Here is a 27519-nt window from a genome sequence, read left to right as displayed (position 1 = left end):
TGAGGGAACCGACAATTTACATCCATGCCTCTTCCGGGATTCGAAGCCGGGCCCTTAGGTACCGCAGTCGGCTTCCCTAACCACTATACTGCCTGCTTGCCGAAAAGGACAAAGTCAAATCAAATATATAAGCCACAACCACCGTTTTTTATAATTGGCAAATTATAGTTACGGATTGCGTTCAGTATAAATCTTTCAAAGAATGAAAGCATTTCTTTCTTGTGTGCCCTGTGGATGCAGTGGTTAATACATCCAACTAGCAATTAAACATCCGTGGTTCGATTCTCGTCGATTGTTTTTTTTATAATTTTCCGCATCGAAAACCGTATATTATCTACATATTAAAGTATCAAAAAGAATGTATGTGATTTTTGATAATTCTATCGCTACAGTATTTTGATAACTCTTTATAATATATCTAATTGATGCTGTTATAAAAAGTATCATTTCCGCTATATTAAAAATACACATTTCTAATGTAATTTTTAATGTAAGTACATGATAATTTTCCTTAAACTCTTCATGGACATGTATAAAATTGCAGAATTACAAATTAATCATGGGTGTCTCGACTACCAACAAGTTTGCTATATTTTGTGTTTTAATACTGTTATTTGGCCCACCAGCGGCTGAGAAGTTAAGATTTGGAGCCCCAGTAGTTCCGTCCGAGGTTCGAATCCCGCGAACGGGGTGGCTGCATGGGCGTTTTCGTGGTTTTTCCCATGTGTAACGTGTATACGAGCACATGTGTAACGTGTATACGAGCACCCTTAGAAAGTTCTCCACGAAGGCATCCCTCCCTTTAGGCAGATAGCCCTCGTGTGCTTTGCCATAATTTAATAATCCAATCCAATACTGTTATTTATTTATTTTTGAATTTTTTATGTTTAGTGTTATGCACCTTTATTCATTTTTCAAGGAACGTTCAAAACGATGTATAAATGAGAAAAATATTTAACTGAAATTTCAGTTTCAGAATATGATAGGTAATTTTTAGATATAATATTTAAAATTTTTTACTGCATAATAGCTGTTGTACAAGCTTATATTTGTAATCTGCTTTTAGTCGTTTAAAATACTCTGCATACTTGTAAAAAAAAGATAAGAAACTACATATTTTAGGTCACAAGAATTTAAACTGTATCATATTTAGTGTAAGGAGAACAATCTGCTTATTTTTAATGAATAACGTTTTTAGAAGAATATTTTAACATAGATGCAAATTTTAATTTTTCTTTAGAAAAATCTTCAAGTGCCATCTGATATGTCATTTGATTTTGAGCATTAAGCAAAGCGCTAAGAATGCAAAAGGACAGGTAATAGCCTAGTTGAAATATGTGTACCAAATTAACAAATATGGAGCTTCACTTATCAGCAAACCTGTTTAAATAACAGACTTCAGTGCCTATTATATCCTTCCAAGAAACCTCTCTTCCGTCTGTCACCTGAATTTGAAACTTTGCCTAGTCTGAGACCTTCACCAGTGGTTGTGTGCGTTATAAGGTATTTCTCCCGCTTCTCTATCGTGCCTTCGTGGTGTAGTGGTCAGCACACTGAGCCGGCATTTCAGAGGTCCGTGATTCGATTCCCGGAGAAGGCAGTTGCATATTTTATTTCATCTTTCCTGCTTCCAATTATCCTAATACTACTACAGCGTAATACCTCTGAATATTGTAGTTCGACCTGGGTTCGAATCCAGGCGAACGGGCTAGCCGCATTGTCGGTTTTCCTCAAACGCAACATGAAAAAGAGGCAATTTCCCTTAGAAAGTCCTTCATGGAGTAATTCATTTCCCTGGGCAGATAATTCTCGTATACTTTTCCATATTAAAAAACAAAATTTAGTGTAACCAATACCAACACCGCACCATATCCCGATGTACAGGTTCCAAATGCTAACGAAAAAAAGAAATGACCTCATAAAAATTCTTTGAGCGGTGAAAAGAAACCTCGAGGGGTGAGTTCTGGGAAATCACGTGTGGTGTTAAACAGAAATCACGCGTGTTGTTAAACGCAATATTTACTATTAACATGATTGGAAAGGAATCGCGACTATATTTTAAGTGCTGTATAGATGTAAAATAGGGATAAATGAGAAAACGAATAAATGAAAGGTTTTCTGTGAATAGCTCTTTCGGTTACTGCTATATTATTATTAAAACTTTTAAGAAATTTATGATTGAGTGTTTTTGAACGTATTTTGCACTGAATGCGTTTTGAAAGCTATTTATATTGTCGAAATTCCAGTAGAAAGTTAATAAGAATATCAAAATGAAGTTTTAAAACACATATGCAAATTTATTCTGTCACTTTTTAATGTGTTTGAGTCTTTTATTTCCTGGTGCAAAGTAAAGGAAGTATTGTAATCGCGAAAAATTTCGAGTGTCATATTTCAACAAAAAAAAAATGCATTTCGACCGCTCTCGAAACCACTTGAACGATGTTTTCGCGTTATATCTGTATGAATGAACAGAATAAAGGACTTATTGCCAAAACAAACTGTAAAATGGATTCAGAAGAGATTTTTTCTTGACGTCTGTAAGTAGGTACATACGTATGTATGTATTTACATACCTCAAGAAAGAATAGCCCTAGAACGTTGAAACTTTGTATAGGGAAATGCTGTAACATGTAGTTGTGCATTTCCCTTTTTCGTTGCAGTCGGCTGCACCGAACGAATATATATATTCCCAATTCGTTATCTGGCTCGGCGAGCTTAGTTTTTTTATTCTTACATGTTAGTAAATTGTGCACTTTTTGCTTTAAAAGTGATTGAATGATATGGTTTTTATGTTCCGATTAAGGTTTTATGCCGTTAGTTAATCTGCATGCAATAGTTGTGGAATTAGCAACAATTTAAAAGTTGAAGTGTCGTGTTAAACCTAACGAACCGCCATTTGTTTACATTCGAAACTCACCAGAATAGTGAATTCAGTTTCTGCACCAACTTCAGTGTCTTAAACTAAGCTTTCAGTTTTGTGCATCGAAACATGTGCCTTCTTGTCCGCTGGCCGAATTGCTTGTTTTTGCGTATAAGCTCTAATTTTAATTGCAAAAAGTGTTTTTTAACTGTTTAAACTGCATTTGGTGTTTTATATATTTTGTGTTTTACAATTTTTGATGAAGATGTTTTTCAGTTTTTATGTATTTTTGTTTTGCCTCAAAGTGAGAACTGGCTTAATTGAATGAGAAATCTATCTCTAATGAAATTCGAGGAAATGAGTTTAAATGAAATGCAGCAAAAGTTCTGTGTAATTTAATAGGCCTTACAAAGAAGTCATGTGGTGACCACGTCAAATTTTTTATTTTTAAAAAATCTAGTTTTAAATTACATTGCTTGAAATGCCAGTTTTTTTCCAAACTTTACAGAAAAAGTGCATTAAATTAAAATGTTGCATAATTTGCTCAATGATAAAATTTTTGGTCGCACTTTTTCTTTATCGTAGATCTTCTAAAACTTTCATAGCGATGCATTTTTTGTTTCATTTCCACCAGTTTCCTGCGATACATTCCACACACTTCCTCAAATTTTACTTTTTTCAATCCGAGTAAATGCCTTGTGTGCTTTGATGAGATTATGATGACCTCGAATGTGCGTGAGATTTAGAATCTTCTCGTCCAAATTCCGTTGTTAAAGAAAGAGGAATGTAAAATAAAAAAGGAATAATATATGTCTGAAATCGCGTTATTACATAAAAGTCTAAAGTGCAAGCTTAGTAAATTGGCTCCAGCATAACATCTGTCGTGTTACAGAGCATCTGAGAAAGCTATTTCAGAGCCAATAAAACGCAATGGTTCTGTTCAAAGTACTTTGGAATTCGAAGGAGCGATATTATTTATTTTTTATGTCCTTTTCGAATTATCTCTAAACTATTTTAACTTCGATAAAACATCTTTTTTTCTTTAAATTATGTTGATGGTAGAATAGAGTATTTCGTAAATGCGACCATTTTTAAAACCATTTCGACACGAATTTTAAAGATCACTAGCGGGCAGCCCCACCAATGAGCGGACTGCGCCCAAAGCAAAATTTATAAATTCTATATATACCTGAAAAAATTGTATAAAAACATTTCAATAGGAATGAAATTGGTTCATTCTTTCCACTAAATAACCAGTTCGTTAATAATGTTTTGTTGCCAAACCAGGAAGCAAAAATATTTGACACTTCAGGTTAATATATATTACGTCATCATGATTTAAATTTACTGTAATACAACAAGTTTTCCTTAATATCAATAAAAGAATTAACAGGGCAATAACATATCGTGTCAGTTATCCTAACATGAAACAAAAATGTTGCCTACAACATCTATTTATTTATTATGGTGACATTAACGAAACATTTTCAATATACAGTAATGCCACATGAAATGGCGTGCTTATCTGTCAGAATATGATCTTATATAATAATAATAATATGCTTAATGTTCGGCAATGCTATTTTTATTTCATATTTAATAAAACTTACAAATTTCTTGTTAACAAACTCTACGATTTGAAAGCCAGAAAGAAAATATCTGTGTATTTCAAAGGATTCCGCACATGTCGCTCTATCTCTTGAAGAATAAAGCGTCATCTTCCCTAGAAATGCGTAAATAATTGTTATAGGACCAAAATCTTAAGCTATTTCAGCTAATCGAAATTATTTTGAAAGCGAGAGATGATTAAATAATTTTTAAAAAATCTGTTAAAATGCGCGCAAAAGTGATTCTCTTGTAGGATATTCCTCCCGCCTTCTTAGCATGCCTTCGTTGTGTAACGGCAGCACACTCGGCGCGTATTCGAGAGTTTCAGGTTCGAGTCTTTGCACATTTTTCATTCTCCTGCTTCAAAATAACCTAATGACTCTACAGGTTTAATAAGCGGCGGGTACTGTATTTATCTTTTCAAAATTTTAAAGTACGATATTTTACTTCAGAAGCATTGATTTTTTAAGAAGAAATTATTAAGTATCTAATTGGAATAATAATAATCATTGAAAGGAATTCTTCACGTTACGTCGACCACGTATAGAAGCCATGTGTCAATTCATCCGCTATGTGTCATCCAGACGAAGGTTCTATCTGTTAGTCTAACTTATAAAGTCTGGACTATTTTCTAGTGTTTAACTTCTTAAGGCTTTTAGCGGTCCACTAGTAACGGAGTGGTTTTACTTATGGCTGTTCGATATTAAACAGCTTTTCTGACAGCTACCAAAATTACTGAACATTAGTATTTAAATACAAGATTTAAATCCTGACGAACAGGTTGTCTGCAAAGAAAGTTTGGGGTTCCCGTATGTTTGACGTGAATATGAGCGACTGAACTTAAGCAGGTAACTATCGTGTGCTCGTCGCCCAGTCGCCATAGTGGTTAGTGTCCCTAACTTTCGTAGCGTTGACTCCGGGTTCAAATCTCGGAGAAGGCAGGATTGTAACTGTCCGTACCTTCATAGGAGGCAACGGGGCCCACTTATTAGGTGCTTCCATGATGAAATGGCCACCACTTCCGCTCCTTGTAGTGGCGCAAGGCTAATGGCAATTAAGTAAAGCGTCCAGCCATTAAAAAACTATCTTCAAATAACCCAATTTTCAGATGTTTCCCGTTATAGCACAACTCGCGCCAGACAATTTTCTACGCAGAAATTTATGTTCCAGTGTTGCCTGCTGGCCACTTAGAAATTGCGTTTTTCTTATCCCTTAAAACAGTGTTCTCGTTTTCAAAGCAAATATTGTAAATAAAATATTTTTTAATTGTGCAGTACTCTTTCCTCCCTTGTTCGTTGAAATAACCAGTGATATATATTGTATGTTTAAAAAAATTACCACAGTCGACATGAGCTGTAGAGAAAGTACGTTTTCTTACTTGCTCAAGTTAGTTCATATAAATCATCCTTGCTAAATAAAATTGGACGTGTTGTCTTACAAGGAAAAAGATCCTAATCAATCTTACCAGCTGCACACTGGTGGAATCACTGAATTTAATTAGTTTGTTGCCGTTCGATACATAAGACAGTTTAATGAGCTGGCTGCATGACGTTTTCGAAAGTATTCCAGACATCAGAAAGTCTTTATATGGAAGTTAAATTGTTTATATGTTTGGTGTAACCGTCAGTTTGAATCTTTAATAAGTTGCTTTTATTTTAAACCTTTGAGTTGTGAGGGGGGTGATAAATTATTTAATAAACTTTAATGTTATTGGGGTGATTGGTTGTTTAAAGTAATTTAAAACTTTTGTAACCATCTAAACTTCAGCACGTATTCTTCTGAACATGTAAGTATTTTAGCTGTGCTTTTAAAACTCTTGTGTGAAACTTTTAATGTATCCATTTCTTTTAGTTTCATTTCATCATGTACAGATATGATCTATGCGCTACTTAGTGTCTTCAAATTTTGTTATAGTCATTAAAATGAATAAGAATTATTTTCCAGTAGTAGATAAAATAATATTATTTTACGATTCAAAATTTTTGACCTTTTCTTTTCAAAGAGCTGAAAAAGTTAAAACTTTCTTTTCTCCACCGTTACATTTTCAGCCTGTCCGCTTTTTCTCTCGATACTATACGCTGCAAACTAGAGAGGAAAAAATCTCCCACCCCCTCACGGATTTTGTGAGTCACGGAGGCAGAATAGGGTTTAATTTTAGCCCAAACAAAAGTAAAGTACCCCCCTTCGCCGTCCTTCAAAGCCCTTTAAAACGGTCGGTCACATCTGGACATTCTTCAATGGTAGGTAATGAAGAAGCTTTTCACGTCCCCCTTTTCGATCAAAAAGGGGACTTTTATCGTCCCCCGAGGTAAACAGTAGCTGTGGGGGTGGGCGCTGAAGTATGTTCCAGTTCAGCCACACGTGGCTGAAGATGAATGGGAAGGAACGGTCTTGGGAGAACTGGAAAATGGATTTTCACATTTCGAATCATTGGGCAAAGCAGTAGTTTTCGGTACACTCGTTGCTTCTCAGAATCATAATCAAAATATGATTGTGCAGCTATAAATTTTACAGCGATATTTCACGTTCATGCTACTATATAATTTAAAATGTTTCTTGATTTTGCTTTTTTTTCTTAAAAAATATTAGAATGCATCCCATTCTGTATTTGACAGAGATGAATAATAGATCAGCAAACTTATTAATAAGTTTTTGTTCATTCTGAAAATCACAATCCGTAATTATGTTGGAAGACAATACAAAAAATCACCGCATTTGCGGGCCTATAAGACGGCCCCCCTTTTTATACACATTTTTGAAGGATAAGACCTTTATTACTCATCATTATAATGAATTTACAGTATTTTAAATATAAAGTGATAAAGTAATACTTTCTGAAAATATTCAATCTATCTGGGAAAGAGCACCTTTTAATCTTCTTCGTCAAAACCCAGACGCTCATCTCCAGAGCTAAATGAAGAGTCACCTGAAACTCCTTCTAAATCAGCATCTGAGACCTCATACAACAAATTATCCTCTGTACCATCCATTGCATTAATAATGTCGAAATTCTTAAATGATTTAACCATTGTCTCTGTTTCCGCAGCATCCCATGAAGCTTTGACCTATGCACAAACTTGCGAAATGCTAGGGCCTCTTCTTTCTTCGTGACGGTGTAACCTAAAAATTTGAAGACTGCATCCAGCTCTTCCACTTCTCCTTCATAAATTCCTTAAATGGTCTATTAATGCAGACATCCGAAGGTTGAAGTGACTAGTTAGACCTCATGGAATTACAGCTAACTGAGTTTTCAATTCTTTGAGTTTACTTAAATTTAATATCGACGTATAAGACGCACCCAGTTTTTCAGACCTATTTTCAAAGGAAAAAAGTGCGTCTTATACGCCGGCAAATACGGTATTTTTCTGCCGTCTATTTGTAGTAAGCAATAATGATTGACAACCGCCTGAGAATTAAAATTATAGTGGACATTTATATTTCGTTATAAATTATAGTGGAGATTTTTATTTCGTTATGAATAGTATTTAGATACTTAATAGGGTATAAATTTTATAACACATGTTGGTCATAAACCTCTGAAAGCATTCCAGTGAGGAAGAGCGAATAATATAAAAAACATGCCTATCTGTATTGAACCAAACTGTAAAACAATTCAAACCTTTGCTGTAATTTATAAGATATTTTCCCTCCTTCCAATATGCCTACCTGGTGTAACGGTAGCCCACTCGGCGCGTATTCGATTGCTCATTTTCCATATCTCCTGCTTCAAAATAAAATAATAACTGTACAGTGGCACCCGAACTCAAATAGGTGGTTGACAAATATTTTCCACTACCAGGATTTGGCGATTGTGTTCCCTAACCTCCAGTCGCTCTTTAAAAGCGGAAGTACTTAAGGTTTTTTCCTCCCTCCTTCCAGCATGACTTCGAGGTGTAACGGTAGCACACTCGGCCTTATTCAAGAGGTCCAGGTTCGTGTCCCGGCGAGGACATGGCATATTTTTCATGTTTCCTGCTTCAAAATTACTTAGTGACTTTACAAATTAAATTTTAAAACAATTGGATTACAGTTTCATTTAATCATAAACTAAGGTCTGGCCTTCTTAGGTAATATAACTTTAGACCAGAACTCTAAAAGACAATTGGTGAGTTATCACTATGTTTTGTAAGTACCACAGACAGTCAGCACGAACTCATGCTTACAGAAGTCAATAGCTTAAATCAAGGATGATGGAGCTAGAATTTGAACAATGGTTAGAATAATGTGTGCAACATGAAAGAAGTATTCGTAGAAATTTTGTAAAATTTAGTATAATTTCAGAAACTGCTTGAATTTCTACATAGTTTGATACATATAAATAAATTTGTTCGTTAGCTCGTTTACCATTCGTTACTAAAATAAGCTGTATAATTTATCACTAACTTTTATAGTCAAAAAATGCTTATACTCGATTTGTTTCATTGGTGTGACCGTTAGCTGAATAATCAATGCAGAGTTGTATCTCACTTTACCGAACTAAACGAGGCGGATAGCACATTTTTTGGAAAATTAGACGTTAATAGACTATGAAGGGAATTATCCGTAAGTACTACAAGGATATAAAGAACCCTTTATTAATTCAGTTATTATTCACAGATGGCAACAACTGGTGCATACAAAAGCCAACACTTTTGATTTAACTCAAAAGGGAAAAGGTAACTTTAAATAGAATAGAATTAAGTTAGCCTAACTTAACACGTTTAACTTAACTAACTTAAATTAAGTTACTTAACGCGCAGGCAGGCTCTCACTTGTTAAAGGTCGGCGTAAGCAAGCTTATAAGGCATTTTCCCCGCCTTCCTAGCATGCCTTCGTGATGTAGTGGTCAGCATACTGAGCCGGTATTTCAGAGATCCGTGTTTCGATCCCCGGCGAAGGCTTTGCTACTTTTTCATCTTGCCTGCTTCCAAAAAATACCTAATGTCTCTACAAGCTTAATGCTAGAAGCGCTCTCAATGTCACGGAAATCCATTTGCGAGTAAATCAAAGATAACAACGTGGCCTTCGGGCAGGCATAACACGCTCTAAATTCACCTTCCACAACCGTTCTTTAAATACTAACTTATTTCTACTTTATTTGAATAAACGCGCGCTAGATCATTTACATTCTGGCAAGTAAGCGTGGGTTGAAAGAGAGAGTAATAAGAAATCTTGCTTCAAAATAAAATTAACTGCTACGTAACGTAAATAAATCCCCACAAGTTATGTAGTACTACATATACTCGGGTACAAATCTAGGTTTAATTTTACCTTATAATGAACTGAAGTTTATAACGTAGAAAATAAAAATAGAAATCGAAAAACTCACAATCCGAAATGCGTATGACGAAATGGTGAATAAAAACGATGAGGTGTCAGCATCACTGAGAGAAGAAAAGATATGATAAAAGTTGAAATAAAGCATATGTTTTCCCTAGTAAAGTTGCATGTTATTCCCTTTGTTTTATGAAATGAAGTATATTCGGAATAAATATGCTTTTGTATGCATAATTCTAGGTACCTATTAAAAATTCAAAAGAATTTAAGTTCATTTATTTAAACGCATGTTGTAAATTGAAATTTGATTTTAGGATCGACTTGCATACCTCAAGATTCTACATAAATTTACTTTGCTGGCTAGACCTTTACATGAACTCTGAAGCGACTATATTCGCTAAGTTCAAACAGTATTTCAATGGCAAGTCGTAGGAAGGCTTGAAAGAACTTTTTTAAACTCAAGAAGGAACTAACAGAGAGCACTCCTGATGTTTACAAACTGAGCCAGTACTTTTGGCTGTAACTCAAAATAGACATACAAAATTAAAACTAAGTAATCAGCCGAAAGTGCGCAGGGTTAATTAAGAAAGTTGGCTTTTAGCTTTTACACAGACATGGCCAAACCGACAATTAATATGCAAGGCCGTAGGTGTCCGCCGATAACATCACGCCAAAAACATCGCGGACGGAAACGTCGCCTAGAAACAACGTAAGGCGAAAACGTCGTGCTACAAAGCATCATCAGAGAAAACATCGCAGTTCTAAAACATCGTGGTACAAAATATCGTTGCCGAAAATAAAGCGATTGAAAAACTTCGCAGTTTAAAAACATCGTCGTCGAAAATATCGTGGTAAGAAATAAAGTATCTACAAATCATTCGCATGTCGATAACATCGCAGACATGCTTTTTTCAGGCTTTAATAATTGTAAATGGATATTCCCATTATAATTTGTGAGCGCAAGATGAAAAGAAGGATAATGTTTACTTTCATATTAATAATTTTCACGATAAGAGTATTAGATTAACTAAAGTGAAGATAATAATCTCATAATTAACTTCGCACTTTTTTGATAGATAATGTTATGTAGTTACTTACCCTCCTTTTTCTAATCACTTTTAGATTATACGTTTCATGAAAAATTACCAGTAAAAACTTTATGAAAATTGATTTATTAATGACATTTGTTAGTTAACTATATCTGTTTAAAATTCTATTAAGTGCTGTAAGTTGCATTAATTTTCTATGCTTAAGTTTCCTGCTTACATTTTCGGCAAACATTTATTAGTTAATAAAAAATATGAAAGTAAACATTATCCTTTTTTCCATCTTGCGCTCACAAATCATTATGTTAATATCCGTTTACAGTTATTAAAGCCTGAAAAAAGCATGTCTGCGATGTTATCGACATGCGAATGATTTGCAGATACTTTATTTCTTACCACGATATTTTCGACGACGATGTTTTTAAACTGCGAAGTTTTTGCACCGCTCTATTTTCGACTACGATTGACTGTACTACGATGTTTTAGAACTGCGATGTTTTCTCTTTGCGATGTTTTCTCCCACGATGTTTTGTAGCACGACGTTTTCGCCTTGCGTTGTTTTCTCCTCGACGTTTTCCTCCGCGATGTTTTCGGCTGTAATCCGTAAAATAGCAAGCTTAAGGTATCTGCCTACGTTCGGAGCACTTTTTTTTAAAAACATAGAATTCTGATGAAATATATATTTATTTAGTCAAAATATGATATCAAATCATGAAAATACGTAAATTTTTAGGAATATTTTTATAACTTTTTGAAATATATGCAATTTTATGCAAATTTTTAGGAGAATTTAACACTTACGTTAAATGCCGTATATTTTTTCTCACAGCATATATTTCAATTTTTTTTATACTGTATACTACTACAACACTTATCTGTGTTATGAACTAAATTGTATATGATATTTCTAAAATTTACTAAAATATGTGTAATTACATGAAAAAACACAGTTTTTTGTAAAATATTTCTTGTCGTTTTATATAGAAATGCTTATAAAACAATCAAATTAATAAATATTACTTAGATTGTAGCTTAAAACCTAATAAATAATATAGAAAACATTTTAGTGAAATTTAATAGAGATATCTTTAGAACATTTTGAGTAATTACATTTCTTGTATGTAAAAACACTAGAAAAATTAGTTTTTCAGAAAACGCATTTAAAGATTTCACATTAACAGAAAAACCGTTCTGTTGTATTTACACACTTAAAATTCTCCACATTTGTACATCGCACCCTCCATATCTTTATACTTAAGTAATTTTGATTTCCTATTTGATTTTAATTTTTTCTGGCTATTTTCGAAATGAGCGACGAATGAATTTTCGAGTTCTTTATTCTTTCGTTATCAATTCCAAAGTAATTTTTAATCATTTCTTGTTCAATTGATATGCCTAAATGTTCAAACACAGGAAGTAATCCCAGATACCCTGAATTAAAAATTAAAACGGCTATATATGCACCCAGCAACATAGTCTTTATACCTAATCGCAATGTTGTCAGACCCAGTTAAAAAAACCGCAATGTTGCCAGTCCCAGTTCAAAGAATTAAGGCAAATAATTATTGCCAGAAACAAAAAAAAAAAGTACCCAGAATTAAAATGAAATGTTTTAGCACAATTTTACACACAAACAGTTAAGAAAAAACACGGATAACAACATTGTTTACCTTTAAGTTGAGCCTTTTAAATGGCACTTCCGGTCTTTCTGCTTTCACTTCCAGTGCAGTTAATTGGCTATACCTTCTCTTCTAATTATCACAAACGTAAAAATGAACCATTTTCGGAATCCTACAAAATTGACCTTTCAAATTGGGCAATAAAAAAATCGAATTTTTTCGCCGAAATCGTTTTTTTAACGTAGGCAGATACCTTAAATCAGCGAAATAACGTCATCGAAAGTAATAACACTTTCTGTCTCAAATAACTCAGACCCCAGTTTAAATACTATCTTTCTACTCCCTCTGCATAGCATGCGAAACTGAAATACAGCAGGAAATAGAAATGAGGGAAGATAGAAAATATAACTTATAGAACAAAACTGGTTAATTTAAAACTAAATAATTCTTTACAGAACGGAACATATACGGTAACTCGTTTCGAAAAGTGAAAGAATTAATTACATATTAACACTGTTTAGCAAACGCGTTTCTTAAAAGAAATATTACGTGGAAAAAAAATAAGTACTATACTATTCTTTTTTAAATTACCAGTTAAATTACTGAGACAGTGAGTGTACTGTAAAGAATTTTTTTTTTAATTTATATCTTGGGAGTAACAGTTTGTGGTATCTATATATATATATGTACTAATAAAAGCAAAGGAAAACAGCCGGAGCAGTGTCGATGCTTGCTTAGATCCATATTGAAGAAGAATTTTGATTGCGTAGTATTTAAAGAACTTGGCAGTCGAGGCAGTTTTACTTCCATTTTTATTTCCAATTGATATTTGTGGCCACAATCACTTGGCACTCTAGTCGTGCCTTTCAACAGAAGATTTACATTTTTGATATTGTTGGGATAGAAAGCAAGCCAGCGAAATCACATCTTAGCACAGTAACGAGCAAAAGCTGAAGTGCGTAGTTATGCAAGATGAAGGCGCGCGAGGAGAAAAGTTTTGGCTTACAAGGATAGTTTCAGTTCCCAATGATTACGTCATCAGAGCTGCGCCGATCATAGAGTGATCTAGAAATGACGCAATGCAAAGAAGTTATTACGATTTTAGAATAGAGAGGAAGAATTAATGTTTTATACTTTAATCTATAATTTTGATTCATATATTTTTATCTTACATATATATATATAAAGAAAAACGTCTGCTTGTTCGCTAATAACTCCGTTATTACTATAGCTATAGTCACCAATCTTTCTACAGTTCTTTTCTGGGCCCTCGAAAAGGTCGACGTCTACTTTTTTCAAAAAAAAATAGCTAAACGCGGGGATATTAATTAAAAACTCGGAAAAACGATAATTTTTGCCCTCATTATTCCGAGTGGCAACAGTCTCGCAAGCTGGAGATGAAAATCTGCTTTATTTTAGGAAGTTCTTGCTACTGCTCGCTTTCGAATCGTAGAGTTTGTTAATAAAAAAATGTCCTCTATGTTTTGCAATGAAATAAACTTAGCGTTGCCAAATATTAAATATATTATTCCCGATTCCAAAAATTCTTGGGAAGACATTTCGACTGCGTACGACTTTAATAAGCCGACAGATGAGTTGAAAACTCCAAAAACATTTATTTTCGCACTCCTTTTTCTGAGTGGCTAGAGTCTCGCGCTAGAGATAAAAATGCTTTATTTCGAAAAGAGTTGCTACTTCTCGCTTTCAAATCGTAGAGATTGTTAATAAAAAATTTTTAAGTTTTACAAAATCTCTCTCTCTCTCTCTCTCTCTATATATATATATATATATATAAGAATGTCTGTTTGTTTCTTTATTCGCGTTGATATAATAAGAGGGAATTAATTTATTTTTCTATCGAAATTTTTTATTTGGTACCATATCGCATCACACTGAAATATGTGCGACTATGAATTGTATTTTATGCATCGTTATTAGAGAAGGATTACAGGTGTCCATTCCTCTGTTTTTAGATGCATTACTCTCAAACTAACTTAACTGCCATCGGGTTCGTTCACTAGTTATAAATAAATTGGTATTTAGTGAATACATTCTGTAGAGAAAAAACTTTTTAAATCGCAATGGTTTTAGTTAATGCACTAAGTTAAAAATAATTTTTTAGTTATTGCGACATTCTCGATCATTGTGAGACTGAAAGCAAAATAGTGGGATTGACGAATTTCATTCAAAATCTTGAAATAGAAATTTAAAAAATTAAAATAAAAATAATATATCTGAAACATTTCATATTTTACATTACGCCTAAAATGTCGTTTTTTAACGTTTTTATTTTTGTTACCTTTATTTATTAAATATCATGTTCTTCGCACTTAAACCATAAAATTCAGTTCAACAGTAATATTTCAAAATAATTTTAAAATGTGCATATCTTTAGAATTTCCGATACACTGTCTCGCGCGCTGGAGATAAAAATGTTTTTTACCATACAGTATTGGCATTGCTCGCTTTGAAACTGTTGAGTTTTTTAATCAAAAATTCATTTAAGTTTTACAAAATATGAAATCGATCATAAAACAAATTCTAAATTTTGGCTTCCAGATGCCGATATTTATAATGTACGTTATTCAAAATTTGATGGCTCTAGGTACCCTTTGTTTTATCACAATGAGAGGAACATACTACATACATTTATACCAATTCTTCATTGTTTAATTTTTTAAATATAATATAGGACGATAATATTTGGTGGCAACAGTTTGAAAAGTGAACCAATATTTATCGTGAACCAACGCAAAATGCCAAAACGAAATTAATAGCCCTTCTGAGCTAACGAGGGGCTAATAAACTGAATGCAGTCATTTTTATGCTATTACTTCTATTGTTCTTTGAAAGTCTATTTATACCCCTGCATAATGCTTTGGCATGAATACCTATATATGATCATTTATTCATTTTTATTAACAGTTTAATAATTTTAAAAACTATAAATTCTTGCTGTTTAGAGTAATTTTTGTAAAATATTGGAAAAATACTTTAGCAGTTAATTACGAATTAATTTCTTCTTATTATTTATTTAATTATAGTACTAATTCTATAAATAATTGAAAGAATTATTTTTTTCGAAAATGCTTACATATATCATGCCTCAGATGGACATTACGTTGGAAAATGTAAGCGATATGTTTAGCAAGAAAATTAACGAGGCAATAAAATTCAGCAGTCTGTAAACTACTGAAAATGATTTCTTCTTTTTCTGTAGTGAAACGTACTATATTTTATATTACAAATTTAATTTTTCCCGCATATATCAAGTTGCAGTTTAATATACGTACTACCAAAATTTTAATTTATTTGCATTCATATCTGAAATTATATACAGGTTTAATATAATATTATACATTTTTATTGTAATTTGTTCTGTCATCCGAGAAAGAGAATTAATATAAGAAATTCACGTAATTTTGCGGAGAAAGCACGAAAAGGAATTTTTCTCTCTCTTTGATGCGAGACAATGTGAAACCAAATATAGAGCCATGTGAAGAAAAGAAATAAAAATATTTCATTGATTAATGGGAAAATAGAAAGCAAAAGTGTATCGGATAGCAGTTACATTCAGAATAAAAGGTATGGAAAGTCAACCCAGTGTCATCTGTATTCTAGTTTATTTTCAAAACATTTAAAAGTTAGTGTATAGTTGGCTTCACCGCATAGATGATGTATCGGCAGTGAAACTCGTTGCACAGGCTACTTGTCTATGGAGGCGGTTCTCCATTTAATGAACCTTTCGAACCACAAACTTGAAGCATGTTCCAGTGGATGGCAAATCTCGATAGGAAAAGTTACATAAGAAAACGAAAAAGTCAAAACTAGAAATAATTAGCAGGAAAAAAGACTATAGTGTAATATAGTACAGAAAGTATATGCAGTTATCGATAAAAGAACGCGAGAAAATTATAGCATAACGTAGGGGGGGGGGAATTTAAAGCGAACAAAATTTAGAATTTTTTTTCTAAAGAAAATAAAATCCAAGTAAAAAAGGGTTTGCCAAAAAATTAAAAATTCTTAAAGCCTTCACAAAGATATATCTACTATGTTATGGAGTTAACCTAATTGGCAATAGTAATAATAACCTGATCTTAATTTTACCGTCTTAATAGTCAAGAGTCATCATGAAAAGCGTTGATTCTCACTTATTGAACTATAACAGACCTTCAAACAACGCAGCGTTTTAATTTTTAATTTTCAAATCGGGTTCAAAAGCAGAGATTGTTATATAGGATAGTTTGCTATAAAACTATCTCGAACTATTGATTGTAAATAACATCTTAGTAATTCATGCTGTATTCTGAGCGTTTATTGATCTGTTTAGCTGGAAATGAACAAAGAATTCTTTAAAATAATAAACTACATTAAACCTGAAGACAAATCTGGTATAAAATCAGTTTGATGCAATCTGTTTTTTAATTTAAGAAATATAGAATAATCCTTGAAACATGTTACATGTTCCTTTTTTTGTTTATTTATGTGGATATGGCGAATCACGGAGTGTTGTCTCTTAAGGAAGGAATGCCTTTGTGGAGGATTTTCTATGGTACATGGCTAATATCTATGTTACACATCAATAAGAAATGAAAAACCTCCTTGCAAACAGCTTTTCTATGATATGAACACGTGTCCAACCACCACTTTTAATTGGATTTAAACGTTTTGTAACTAGTAGACCTCAGCCTTTTATAATTGTCTCACATGATAATAGCCGTTTGCGTTGAAATTAAATGTTTGATAAAACAATCAAGAATCAGTTTCATTCTTATTAAATTATATTACGTTATATCCGTTAAAGTGTATAATAAGAATCAAGATATATAATAAGAAATAAAAGCATTATGTATTCTATGTACTGTAGTAATTTCTTCTTGTTACATATTGGTATGGCACAGCATAATGAAAATGAGTTCTGGGGTGTCCTTTTATTACAAGTTAAATAGTCCAAAACCCTTAACCGTGAAACGAATGCTCGCTATGTCTACAAAGTCTGAAAAAGGCTTAAATAAACCTTATAATTTAAACAGAATTTCGAACATAAATGGCACGTTCTTGTGCTAGCAATTTCAACCACAGGTCATTGTGATGTGGCAAAAGAGAATAGTTAATTTCATTTAAAACGGGGCCTACACATTTTTAATCTAAGCTTGCTCAACAACACTATCGGCTTCAAAGCAGGCAGGAACTAAACGTAGCGTGAACGCGCTGTGCAGAAATAAGCTATGCTTTACAATCAGAAAATCTCAGCATAAAATGTAGCCAACTCATTAGAATTCTTCTGAGGAAACGGAAAGGAATTATAGTAAAGGCTAAAATCATAAATAATTTGTTTAATTACATTATAGGGTTCCATATATTTATGATGCACATAAAAGTTGTCTCGTGTGATTCATGTACCTTGAATACTACAGGGTTTTATTTCGTTTGGTATGTTCTTATTTGAGAAGTATGACGGAAATTAGATCAAGTCTTATTTTATGATGCATGTTAAAGTTATTTTCTGTATGTATTTTGAATACTATAATACTTTGACTTCTTTTGGTGTGTTCTTATATGTTAAGTATAATGGAAATAAGATGCATACACTAGTTTATGTTACATGTAAAAAGAGTTTACGGAGATTGCTTATACTGTATTGTTTTCTTTCAGGGTTTCTTTCGGTAGCTCGAAAGGCTCCATGGTCGAGACCCTGGTTTACGACCATCAGGAAGACTTATCGGAGTTACCACCCTTCCTTGCCGCCCCACCTGTAACCAACGGGTAAGTGAATTTGTGAACTTTATTTCAATTTTTTTTTTTTTTTTTTTTTTTTTCCTAAGTGCATTTTTACTTCCTTGTAAAGGAAGTATTGTAATCACGAAAAATTCCGGGTATCATATTCCAACAAAAATATCCATTTTGATCGCTGTCGAATGCAATTTAACGATGTTTGAGCGTGATATCTACACGTAAGGAACAGAATAAAGGACTCTTTTTCCGCAAACGAATTATAAAACTGATTTAAAATGGATTCAGAAGTTTTTTTCGTGGTTAACTCAAAGACGAGTAGCCTCAGGACGTTGAAATTTTGTTGCATAGGACTGCTATAGCACGTAGTTGCACATCTCCCTTTCTGGTTGCAATCGGACGCACCGAAAGTATATACCACTGTGTTACTCGGCTCAGTGAGCTCAGTTTTTTATTCTTATACGTTGGTAAATTGTGCATTTTTTTTTTTTCGCTTTAAAAATGGTTGAATTATGTTGTTCTTACCTTCCGGTTAAGAATTTTATACCTTTAGTTAATCTGCATGCAATAATTGTAGTATTATCAAGAATTTAAAAGTTGTTCAAGTGCGGTTAAACTTAATTTTTGTTTACTATAGCATCCATATTTAACCAATTTGTAACGTTTATCCTAAGTTTATAAGAATTATTTTTTAACTCCTTTTCTATCCCTCTTAAGTTCAGCTTACAAATTCCTTACCAGAATGTGTTTTTAGAGTCGCGTTAAATGCAAATGAGAAGAAGAAGTATTTAAGTCAAAGTTCCACTGACTTCGAGAGAAAGAATCAGAGTTTCTGACTAGCGCTCGTTTGTTTCTCTAAGCTGTTACTACACTGGGCCGTATGACGGACCCTTGGTAACTTCGCTAGCTAATTTGATATCTAGGGGCCAACTACATAGAATTGTGTTAGCTTCGGCTGCATCTCTTTAGTTAGTCATTAGTTAAGTTCTTATTTCTTATATTTTTGAGTTAGAGCCCAAGTGGAGGCTTTGTTGTACGTCCTGAAAAAGGGACCGTCTGTACACCTTTAGTTTGAGCAATAAAGGGTCATTGACTCTTTTTGAGTTTTACGTTTCTGGACTTGAGCGATTATTCGCTTAGCAGTTCGCTAGGTTGCACCACACATTGTTAACAGATAAAAGGTTGGATAACTGCAAATTATATTTAAAAAAAGTGAGAATCTAAAAGCAATAAACGGTTTTTTTAGTCCATAGGGCTTTGTCCCTGAGGGACTATTGTTTTCGTTTTGCGATTTTGCGTTGAAAACTTTAAAAGGCTGTATCACTTCTCAAATCGTTGCAACCAAATACTATCGCCTTGTATTATATTTGACGAAATTAAATAATAAAGAATCTGCATAAATGTATTGTTGCGTGTGTACGGCTTCGTTGGGAAGTGAATGCACAAGTCCGATGAAAAATAAATAAAATTTATTATTATCACAACAAATAAAATAAAATGCTGAAATTTCCTCAGATATTCTTATAATATCCCAATATCTCACAACAGTTATCTTTTAAACTACTAAAAACGTTCCACAGAACTCAATTCAAAACAGAGAAACGTACAGAAAGCTAATCCAATTTCGCCCCGAATTCCCTACAGTAAACAACAACAGTTTTCTAAAACAACTATTGAATTGGGATGTTTTCCTCCTTTTGTAAGCTTTTTAAATCACGATTTTATCGGAAAGCAAAAGCGTACAATTACGAGATATCTATTTATTAAATGCGTGTGCTCATGTATTTTTAATTTTTCCGGTGTAGCTTTCTCTTCAAATAGGTCGCGTGCAGCATTGCACTGGGAAATGAAACAATTTAAAAGCAATTCTGTTAAAAATAGCAAACTAAATAAATCAATACAAAAAACGCAACAATATGCATGTTTCTCGCATTGTGATAAAACAACGGTACCTAGAGCCATCCAATTTTGAATAACGTAATCCTCCTAAGAATATGGGCATCTGAAATCCCGAATTTGGAGTTTGTTTTATTATTCGTTTCCTATTTTTTCATACATTAAAGAATTTTTTATTAGCAGAATGAAAGATTTAAAAGGGAGCAATGGCAACACTCTACGGGAAATTTTTTTTCATCTCCAGGGCGCGGAACTGTGTATCGGAAATTGTAAAGATATGCTCATTTTAAAATTATTTTGCGACATTGCTGTTGAACTGAATTTTATGGTTTAAGTGCAAAACACATGATATTTAATAAATAAAGGTAACACACAAAACGTAAAAAAAAACGCCCCTTTGGACGTAATTTAAAATCCGAAACCTTTCAGATTTTTTAAAATTAATTTACTTTTACTTTTTATTTTTTGTTTCGCGTTACAGCCCGGTAGCTATCAAGCTGTAGGTCATCGACAGTCATCACTTAATGAATTTACTATTTTGTTAGACTGTGTAATAATGACCATCAAATCATAGGTAACCGGTGAACATTGGTTTAATTTTATTTTAACAATCAATTTGTTTTGTTGTTCCTCCACTGACTGTCATCTCATAAAATCTCTAATAACTACGACATTAACTTCATCGTCGATTTAATTTTATTTTTAGAATATTATTTTAAGAAATATATTCTAAATAGAATATTATTTTAAGAAATCTTTAAATACACTTAATTTCTAATGCATCAAACTGATAGTTTTATGAACATTTACTGCCTGATTGTCAATGATTCGCTGCTGATGTTTATAATGCCATATATTACGTACCTGAATACCGAACTGATTCGTTAGCTTTTAAGGTTTATTTCAGTGAACACCTTACTTGTGTGTTAATTCTTTCCTATAACTCGTGTTTCTTCCGACATCATTAACAGAATGCTGGTTAGGTTGAAATTAAATAATTTTATCTGTTGAAACTAAATATCTAACAATTAGTATATAGTTTAGAGAGAGTGCTGTGACCAGTCGCCATCCTGCTTACCCCTGAGACGTTCACCTGTATGTCAAGTCTGTATTATGGTGAGAGACTTTTCTATCATGCAAACTTTACAAATAAGTAAAATAGTTAAAAACGAGGAGCACTGGAGCTGGGTTAATGAAGCACTGGAAGTAATCTTTTCTGTTGTAAATGTTTAAATATTTGAAGTTCTGGGATTTCGCAAATAGTGGTGGCTAATTTTTATTATATTTTAATTGTATTACAAAATTTATTTTTTTCATAATTTTTTATGTCCAAGAATAAAATTATTATCCAAGAATAAAATGTCTTATATTTTATTCTTGGATTTTAGACTTCTATTAAAACTTCTATTACGTGCGAAGTGGAGAATTCACCTGAAGAACAGGAAAGTTAAATAAGTGTAGGTTAGTAGATAATCTCGATTAACTTTACCAAATTTTATTAAATTAGCTCATTTCAGACGTTAAGCAAATCCATTAATTGGGTAAGAAGAAGATGAGCGTTGTTAGAATGTGCCTCTGAAATCGGTAGTCTCTCAATAACAGCTAAAACAACTTATTAAGCGGCTTCCATCTTGAGTGACTAGCTTAATACCTTTGACTAGCTTTTCTAACCTAAAAGGACGATATTTGATTGAAGTTTGTTACCAGGTTATTTATTCAATATACGAAGCTAAGAGAATTATTTATATACAAAAGCTAGTTAGTATCAGATCTGCACGTTATACCTACCAGTTAAAGGTTATATTGAGTTCGATGTAACAATTCAGTGTAACTTTCAGTAACTTTAATTCTGGTTGTGTTACTAAACATAATACAAATTAGTGCCTGATTTCATTGTCATTTCATCACAGTACCTTGTTAGTTTCATAACAGTACCTTGTTAGTGCATTAGGTAGTTTTTAAGTTAGATATGTGAAATAAGCAATGCCCTCGCTGCAACTCGAACCACAGACCTCTCGAATACCACTACAACTAGTGTGCTGACCACTACAACACGAATGCATGCTAAGAAGGCGGCAGAAGTACCTTATATACTCCCCCTTTTAAAGGACGACTGGGGATTAAGGGCCTCATTCACCAAATCGTGGTGGTGAGTGAGTGAATGAGTGCACCGCTATGATGGCTTCCGACCACGGACAGGAATCAAACGGAATTATATACCATCACGGCGCGGAAGACTCCAAAGTAACAAGGTGTATTACATTCTAATATGAGTTTTTACATATTGATAACTGCGAGGCACTAAGCGTTATTCTGGTTATCTGCTTTAAGTTCTGAACATTTGAAACATAATATTACCCACGGTTGTTTCTGCTTAGGCAGTGTCTTGAGATTTTCTCTATTTTATCAAGGGCTATTCTGTTTTTGAGTGTGCTAGACGTCCACATTGCCCAGGCGCAGTCCGCTAGTTTCTTCAAGTGCCAAGTTCTTGTATGCACACAGTGGAAGTAATAATGGTTCGTGTCGCCTTCCTCTCCGCATTCGCAGAAAGGAGTATCCCTAAGTCTAAATCTGTTCACGTATACTGGGAATGGTCCATGACCTGTCAAGAACTGTGTTAGGCTAGCACAGTCGGTCTTTATTTCCATGTTAACTTTTGGCAGTAAGCGAAATGTCCTTCGTCCTTCATCATCCACCACCTTTTTTAGTTCGGGCGCTAGTGTAGGAGACATTAGGATTTTTGATGCTAAGAGACGTGAAAAATGTGCAATGCCCTAGCCGGGAATCAAACCTCGGACCTCTCGAATACGCGCCGAGCGTGCTGACCGTTACATCACGAAGAAAAGCAGAAAGGAGGGAGAAAATACCTTATAATCTTACAAATGGCAATACATGTTTGTCTATCTCCTCCCAAATTTCCAAATGCGGGACACCCCATAAGGGCGGATCAAAGAGTTTCCTTTTCCTCTTCCCCTACCACTAATTTCTCGAGAGAACTTTCGACTCGAAGGTGTTTTAGTCTACCCTCATTGTAGAGGCACTGTACATATACGAAGATCCGTGCCATCTCAGGGATTCGAATTTGGGCCCAACGACATTTAAGTGATCGATACGGTGGTTAGTGGTACAGGTACCACTAACCACCATATCGATCACAGTGACATGCTTTAGTTCTTATTAATTTACTCTTTTAATTTAACATTCTCAGTAAAGGCGACTATTCACCCATTGGTTAAACAACAGGTTAAAACATTTAGCCAGCTAATAACATGGTTACGAAGCTTTGATGGTTCTGGGATAACTAGTTCTGGGCTAGGCCTTGTATATTGTCTAATCTGGAACTTGTATCCTAATTTAGTTTAATGATTAGCTGTTACTTCTTAATTCTTTATTCTCATTCAGTTCAAGATGAAGTAACTTACTTAAGTGACTATGCTCTTGAAGTGTCAGAGTCTGTTAAGTGAATAAAAGAAATCTTCAAAAGTTTACGTAACATTAATCATTTAGATACAAATTAGCTGACATTTAACGTCGGCTTCACCATGACGCACATTCGATGTCATTAAAGTGTATAACCACATTGTTAAGAAGCATTTATTTATTTATTTAATCTCCTGTGAGACTTCAGTGGATTTGTAGCATGTGTCACGCAGAGTTGGTGGAAGCTTTTATTCTATCCAAGAACACAAGAAGCTTAGTAACAATTCCGCGCTGTCATCAAGTTTTTATTTCTTGCCTTCCGCCTTTGATTTGACATAAGGCTTCTGTCACGAGGCATCTGGAAATTCTTCCTACGCAATTGAGAATAAATTTCAGAAAAAAGCCATGTAAAGAGTTAAAGTAATAGCAATACGTCGCTTGCTGCGGGGGGTTTTTGGAGTATTTTTAATATACGTGAGAGGTTAAAGTTTTAGTTCATTCAGTCACTTCTCGATTAACCGCGTTGCAAATTAATCTGGGCTAAAGAAAGAACTAAATTTGATTGTCATAGAACAAGAGAAAATTTATCATCTGGAATTCGAATCTGTTCTGTCATAGCCTTGCTTCGGGTTTTAATGATGGCGAAGGCAATGTTATGTGTAATTGCATAGTGTATTTGCGTCAGGAAGACACTTAAAATATTATCGAGCCGAAAGTCCTCTCTATAAGTTGGTGGTGAGCAGAAGACACTTGGATATGTCTCCCATGGATGCTTCATCAAAACTGGGACTCAATCTTCCCTTCATGACGGGTGTAGAATCGGTCGTTACTTGTAATTCACCCTAGGCAATGTTCTCAGTGATGAGACTGTAGACTCGTTAGGTTTTTTTTAATGAGAGAGGAAAGAGACATGAAAAATGAGCAATGCCTTCGAGAGGACTCGAACGTACAGCTTTCAAATACGCGCCCTTACGCTACGAAGGCATGCTGGTAGGAGAGAGAAAAACATCTTATATAATCCCCCCCCCACTCTTAAAAGGCGACTGGAAATTAGGGAGGCAATCACCAAATTCTGGTCGTGACGAATTATTACCCACTACCTTTTAATTCGAGCACCACCGTAAAGTCATTAGATTTTTTTTTATGTTGGAGATATGACAACTCTGCAGTGCCCTGAAAGGGGCTAGAACCCTGGACTTTTCGAATACTTGCTGAGTGTGCTACCGTTACACCACGAAGGCATCCTAGAAGGAGGGATAAAATACGTTATAAGACTACTACATCAACGATGGGTTCCGAGCTATTTTTAATGCCAGTATAACTTGGATTCATTTCAAATGATATATATTCTTGCCTTATTTGCCATGTGGGGGTATGTGTTTCAAATGAACTTATTTTCCAGGTTAAACAACCTGAAAATGTTAGTAACTGTTAATGGTATGTTTCTGATAATTGCTGCGTGAGTTGTTTCTTTTTCCTGTGTTTATTAACTGCCGTCGGACTAACTGTGATTTGATTTAACTGCGGACGTTGTCTTCTTTATTACCTGAATAAATCCGGAGTTGTTTATTGAAAGCTGAACTTTAAAAATATAACATACATAAACAGTGTATTTCAATTTTATTTTAACTAAATGAAACCATTGTAAAAAGGTGATAAAAAAAAACCATTGTAAAAAGCTCTGGCTGTTTACCTCCGATTTCGTTTTTCCATCAATACCCACTGTTATATGTCGCAATTAACCACAAAGCAGTGGATTTTAACGCAAAGTAGGGTTTCAATTCATGGTACACAACTGAATTTAGTTTGATAAGTTAGTAGTTTGTATTCTCAAAATAGGCCTCATTTCTTCGATACAGTATCATAGATATGTCCTTCATGGCAATTAAAGCAGTTTTGGTATCTCTCAGGTCACTTGCTCGGAGGGAGATTCAGAATATCCTGCGTGAAATTCACGATTTCTAAGCGAATTGCATGTTTAAGACTGTTAGAATGTGCGTGAATGGATATGCATACAAATACAGTTCGTTAGAAACAGCATAAAAAGTAAACGAAATGACAAGAAGTTTATAAAAATGCCTCTCAAAACTAGTTTCTAAAGCATCCTTCTTATTATTAGGTTAAACAAAAATGTTTCCTATAATACGTTTTTTTTTTTCATATATATTTCCCTAGTGGTACTGACGGTTTTCAGGTTCGTTTCATAATAGTCTCTCGTTGTTGGTTGCAAGTCTATGCGACAATGAACAGGATGTACCTCGTAATTAAAGTTAGCCTTCATGAATGCCAACTTCATAAAATGTAGAGAAACTTGATGGATGTATTCAGTTGTAAGACTAATAATGAATAATAAGGAGGAAGATTAATTGGTTACAACTTCAAACTATTTTGAATAACAGTAATTTATTTCTATAATAGATTCATGTTTTTATTTTTATTTATTTATTTGATTAAGAAAATTACTAAATTACTAAATTAAAAATAACTAAATTAGTGAGAACTATGTAGAATTCTCACGTACGATTCTAGACGCTTTCTAACACTATCTCTTCTTAGATTATAAGTAATAAAGACCGTAAATTTAGTGAATATTCTAGAATTCAAGATTATGTATCGTTGCGTAATTTTTGACGCTGTTCAAGTGGTGTTTTCTATCTTCTTATGAAATAAAGTTTCTTAGGAATTCTTTTTTCATCCATATAAAAACAGTTAATGCTTCAGTGAGCAGCGTGCTTACCTCTGGATGTGAGCAATGCCGTCTTTGGATATGCAGAACTTCTGGATTTAACAAATAGCGTTTTCAATCTTAAATCAATTTTATGTTAAAAAGAATAAAAATTTACTCAAAATACGAGGCTGGAACTTAAATAAAATTTTAGTGACAGCTATCAGAGGTACTCCTGCAAAATGTTTACTTTATAAGGTTTTGTCAGGAGATGTGTGTCTCTTCACTTGTTTCGCGAATATAGTGTATCCTGAATAAGAACAGTTAACTTACTAAAGTGCTGTTCCAGATTGTGTGGAATAGACGACACAAGCAGGAAGGGTATACGAAACCCTTTATTTTCTATACTTTACAGGTACTCCCGAACTTCGGGTTACAGAGACCAACCACTTGTGATCTGAACGTAAGAATATAAAACTACTAACTAAAACTCTAACTAAAAGCTAACTTTGAATTAGTATACAAATGCCTAGCATTAAGACTGGCCTTTATTTAAAAGGGTACGTATGTAGTACGCAGAACTGCTGAAACTATAATACGTTTTCAAATATCAAGAGGGCTAAACCTCTGGCCTTAAAGGCAAACAGCAACCGAGTGAAAACTCGTAAAACTGCAGTGGCAAGCGGCTTGCTTCCTAAATCTCCTTCTCTCTCCAACACTTGGCAAAAAGCCACAACTTAAATATTTGGATATTAGCAAGACAATTTGCATAAACAAGTTAAAGCATTTAATTTTGGCCGGAAGTAGAAAATAAGAAGTGATAGTACAGTTTTCATCCTCACAGTTTTAAGTCTTTCACGATTTGAAATTATGACCAATCTTTTGGTAGACGTTAAGTGACTTATGCCTGTATCTAAAATACAACAGAAACTTGACAAAAATGTAGAAGACCCTTTATTTAAAACTTAATAAATGAACATAAGGCACACCTGGTGCTTGCAAATCTTTTAGCATTTATAGCGAGATTCAAAGTAGAAATTCAAATATAAAGCTAAATTTAAATAACTAATAGCCTTTGGCTATTAGTAACTATGAATAAGTAACGTTAAACTTCGAGTCCTCTCCTTACAATTTGCTTTCTAAAATGACATACTCTAAATAATGTATTAGAGAAAAGAAATTAAATGGTTTAAGTTAAAAATTAAAAATCTTGCATCTTTACAAAAAATTGTTTAAAAAATTAATTCGGTAATTTTGATAGAAATGAATTATGAGTTACTTCCAATTTTTTATATAGTGAACATTCTCGTGGCAGTTACCTCACAAAGATGATTATCTCTAAACGTGACAAATATTATTGGGAATGCCAATAAACATCGGTAATAAATATGAATTTTCTAAGGCAGCCTTCATGCA

The 27519-nt window shown here is 33.7% G+C and overlaps 1 protein-coding gene across 1 annotated transcript in view; it reads left to right on the top strand.

Moving 5' to 3' along the window:
• The window catches only part of LOC146999589 (uncharacterized), a 158649-nt gene extending 140481 nt beyond the window's left edge, over positions 1-18168 (top strand). The window contains exon 3 of the mRNA XM_085808576.1: positions 18045-18168. Coding sequence (XP_085664702.1) covers positions 18045-18159 — 115 coding nt within the window. The 3' untranslated portion in view covers positions 18160-18168. The remainder of the gene's footprint in view (positions 1-18044) is intronic.
• Positions 18169-27519: the final 9351 nt, after the last annotated feature.

This window comes from Stegodyphus dumicola, chromosome 1, assembly GCF_044657685.1.
Source record: "Stegodyphus dumicola isolate Sdum_Otavi_A_Nest chromosome 1, ASM4465768v1".
Lineage (NCBI taxonomy): Eukaryota > Metazoa > Arthropoda > Arachnida > Araneae > Eresidae > Stegodyphus > Stegodyphus dumicola.
This window is presented reverse-complemented; position numbering and strand designations above follow the sequence as displayed.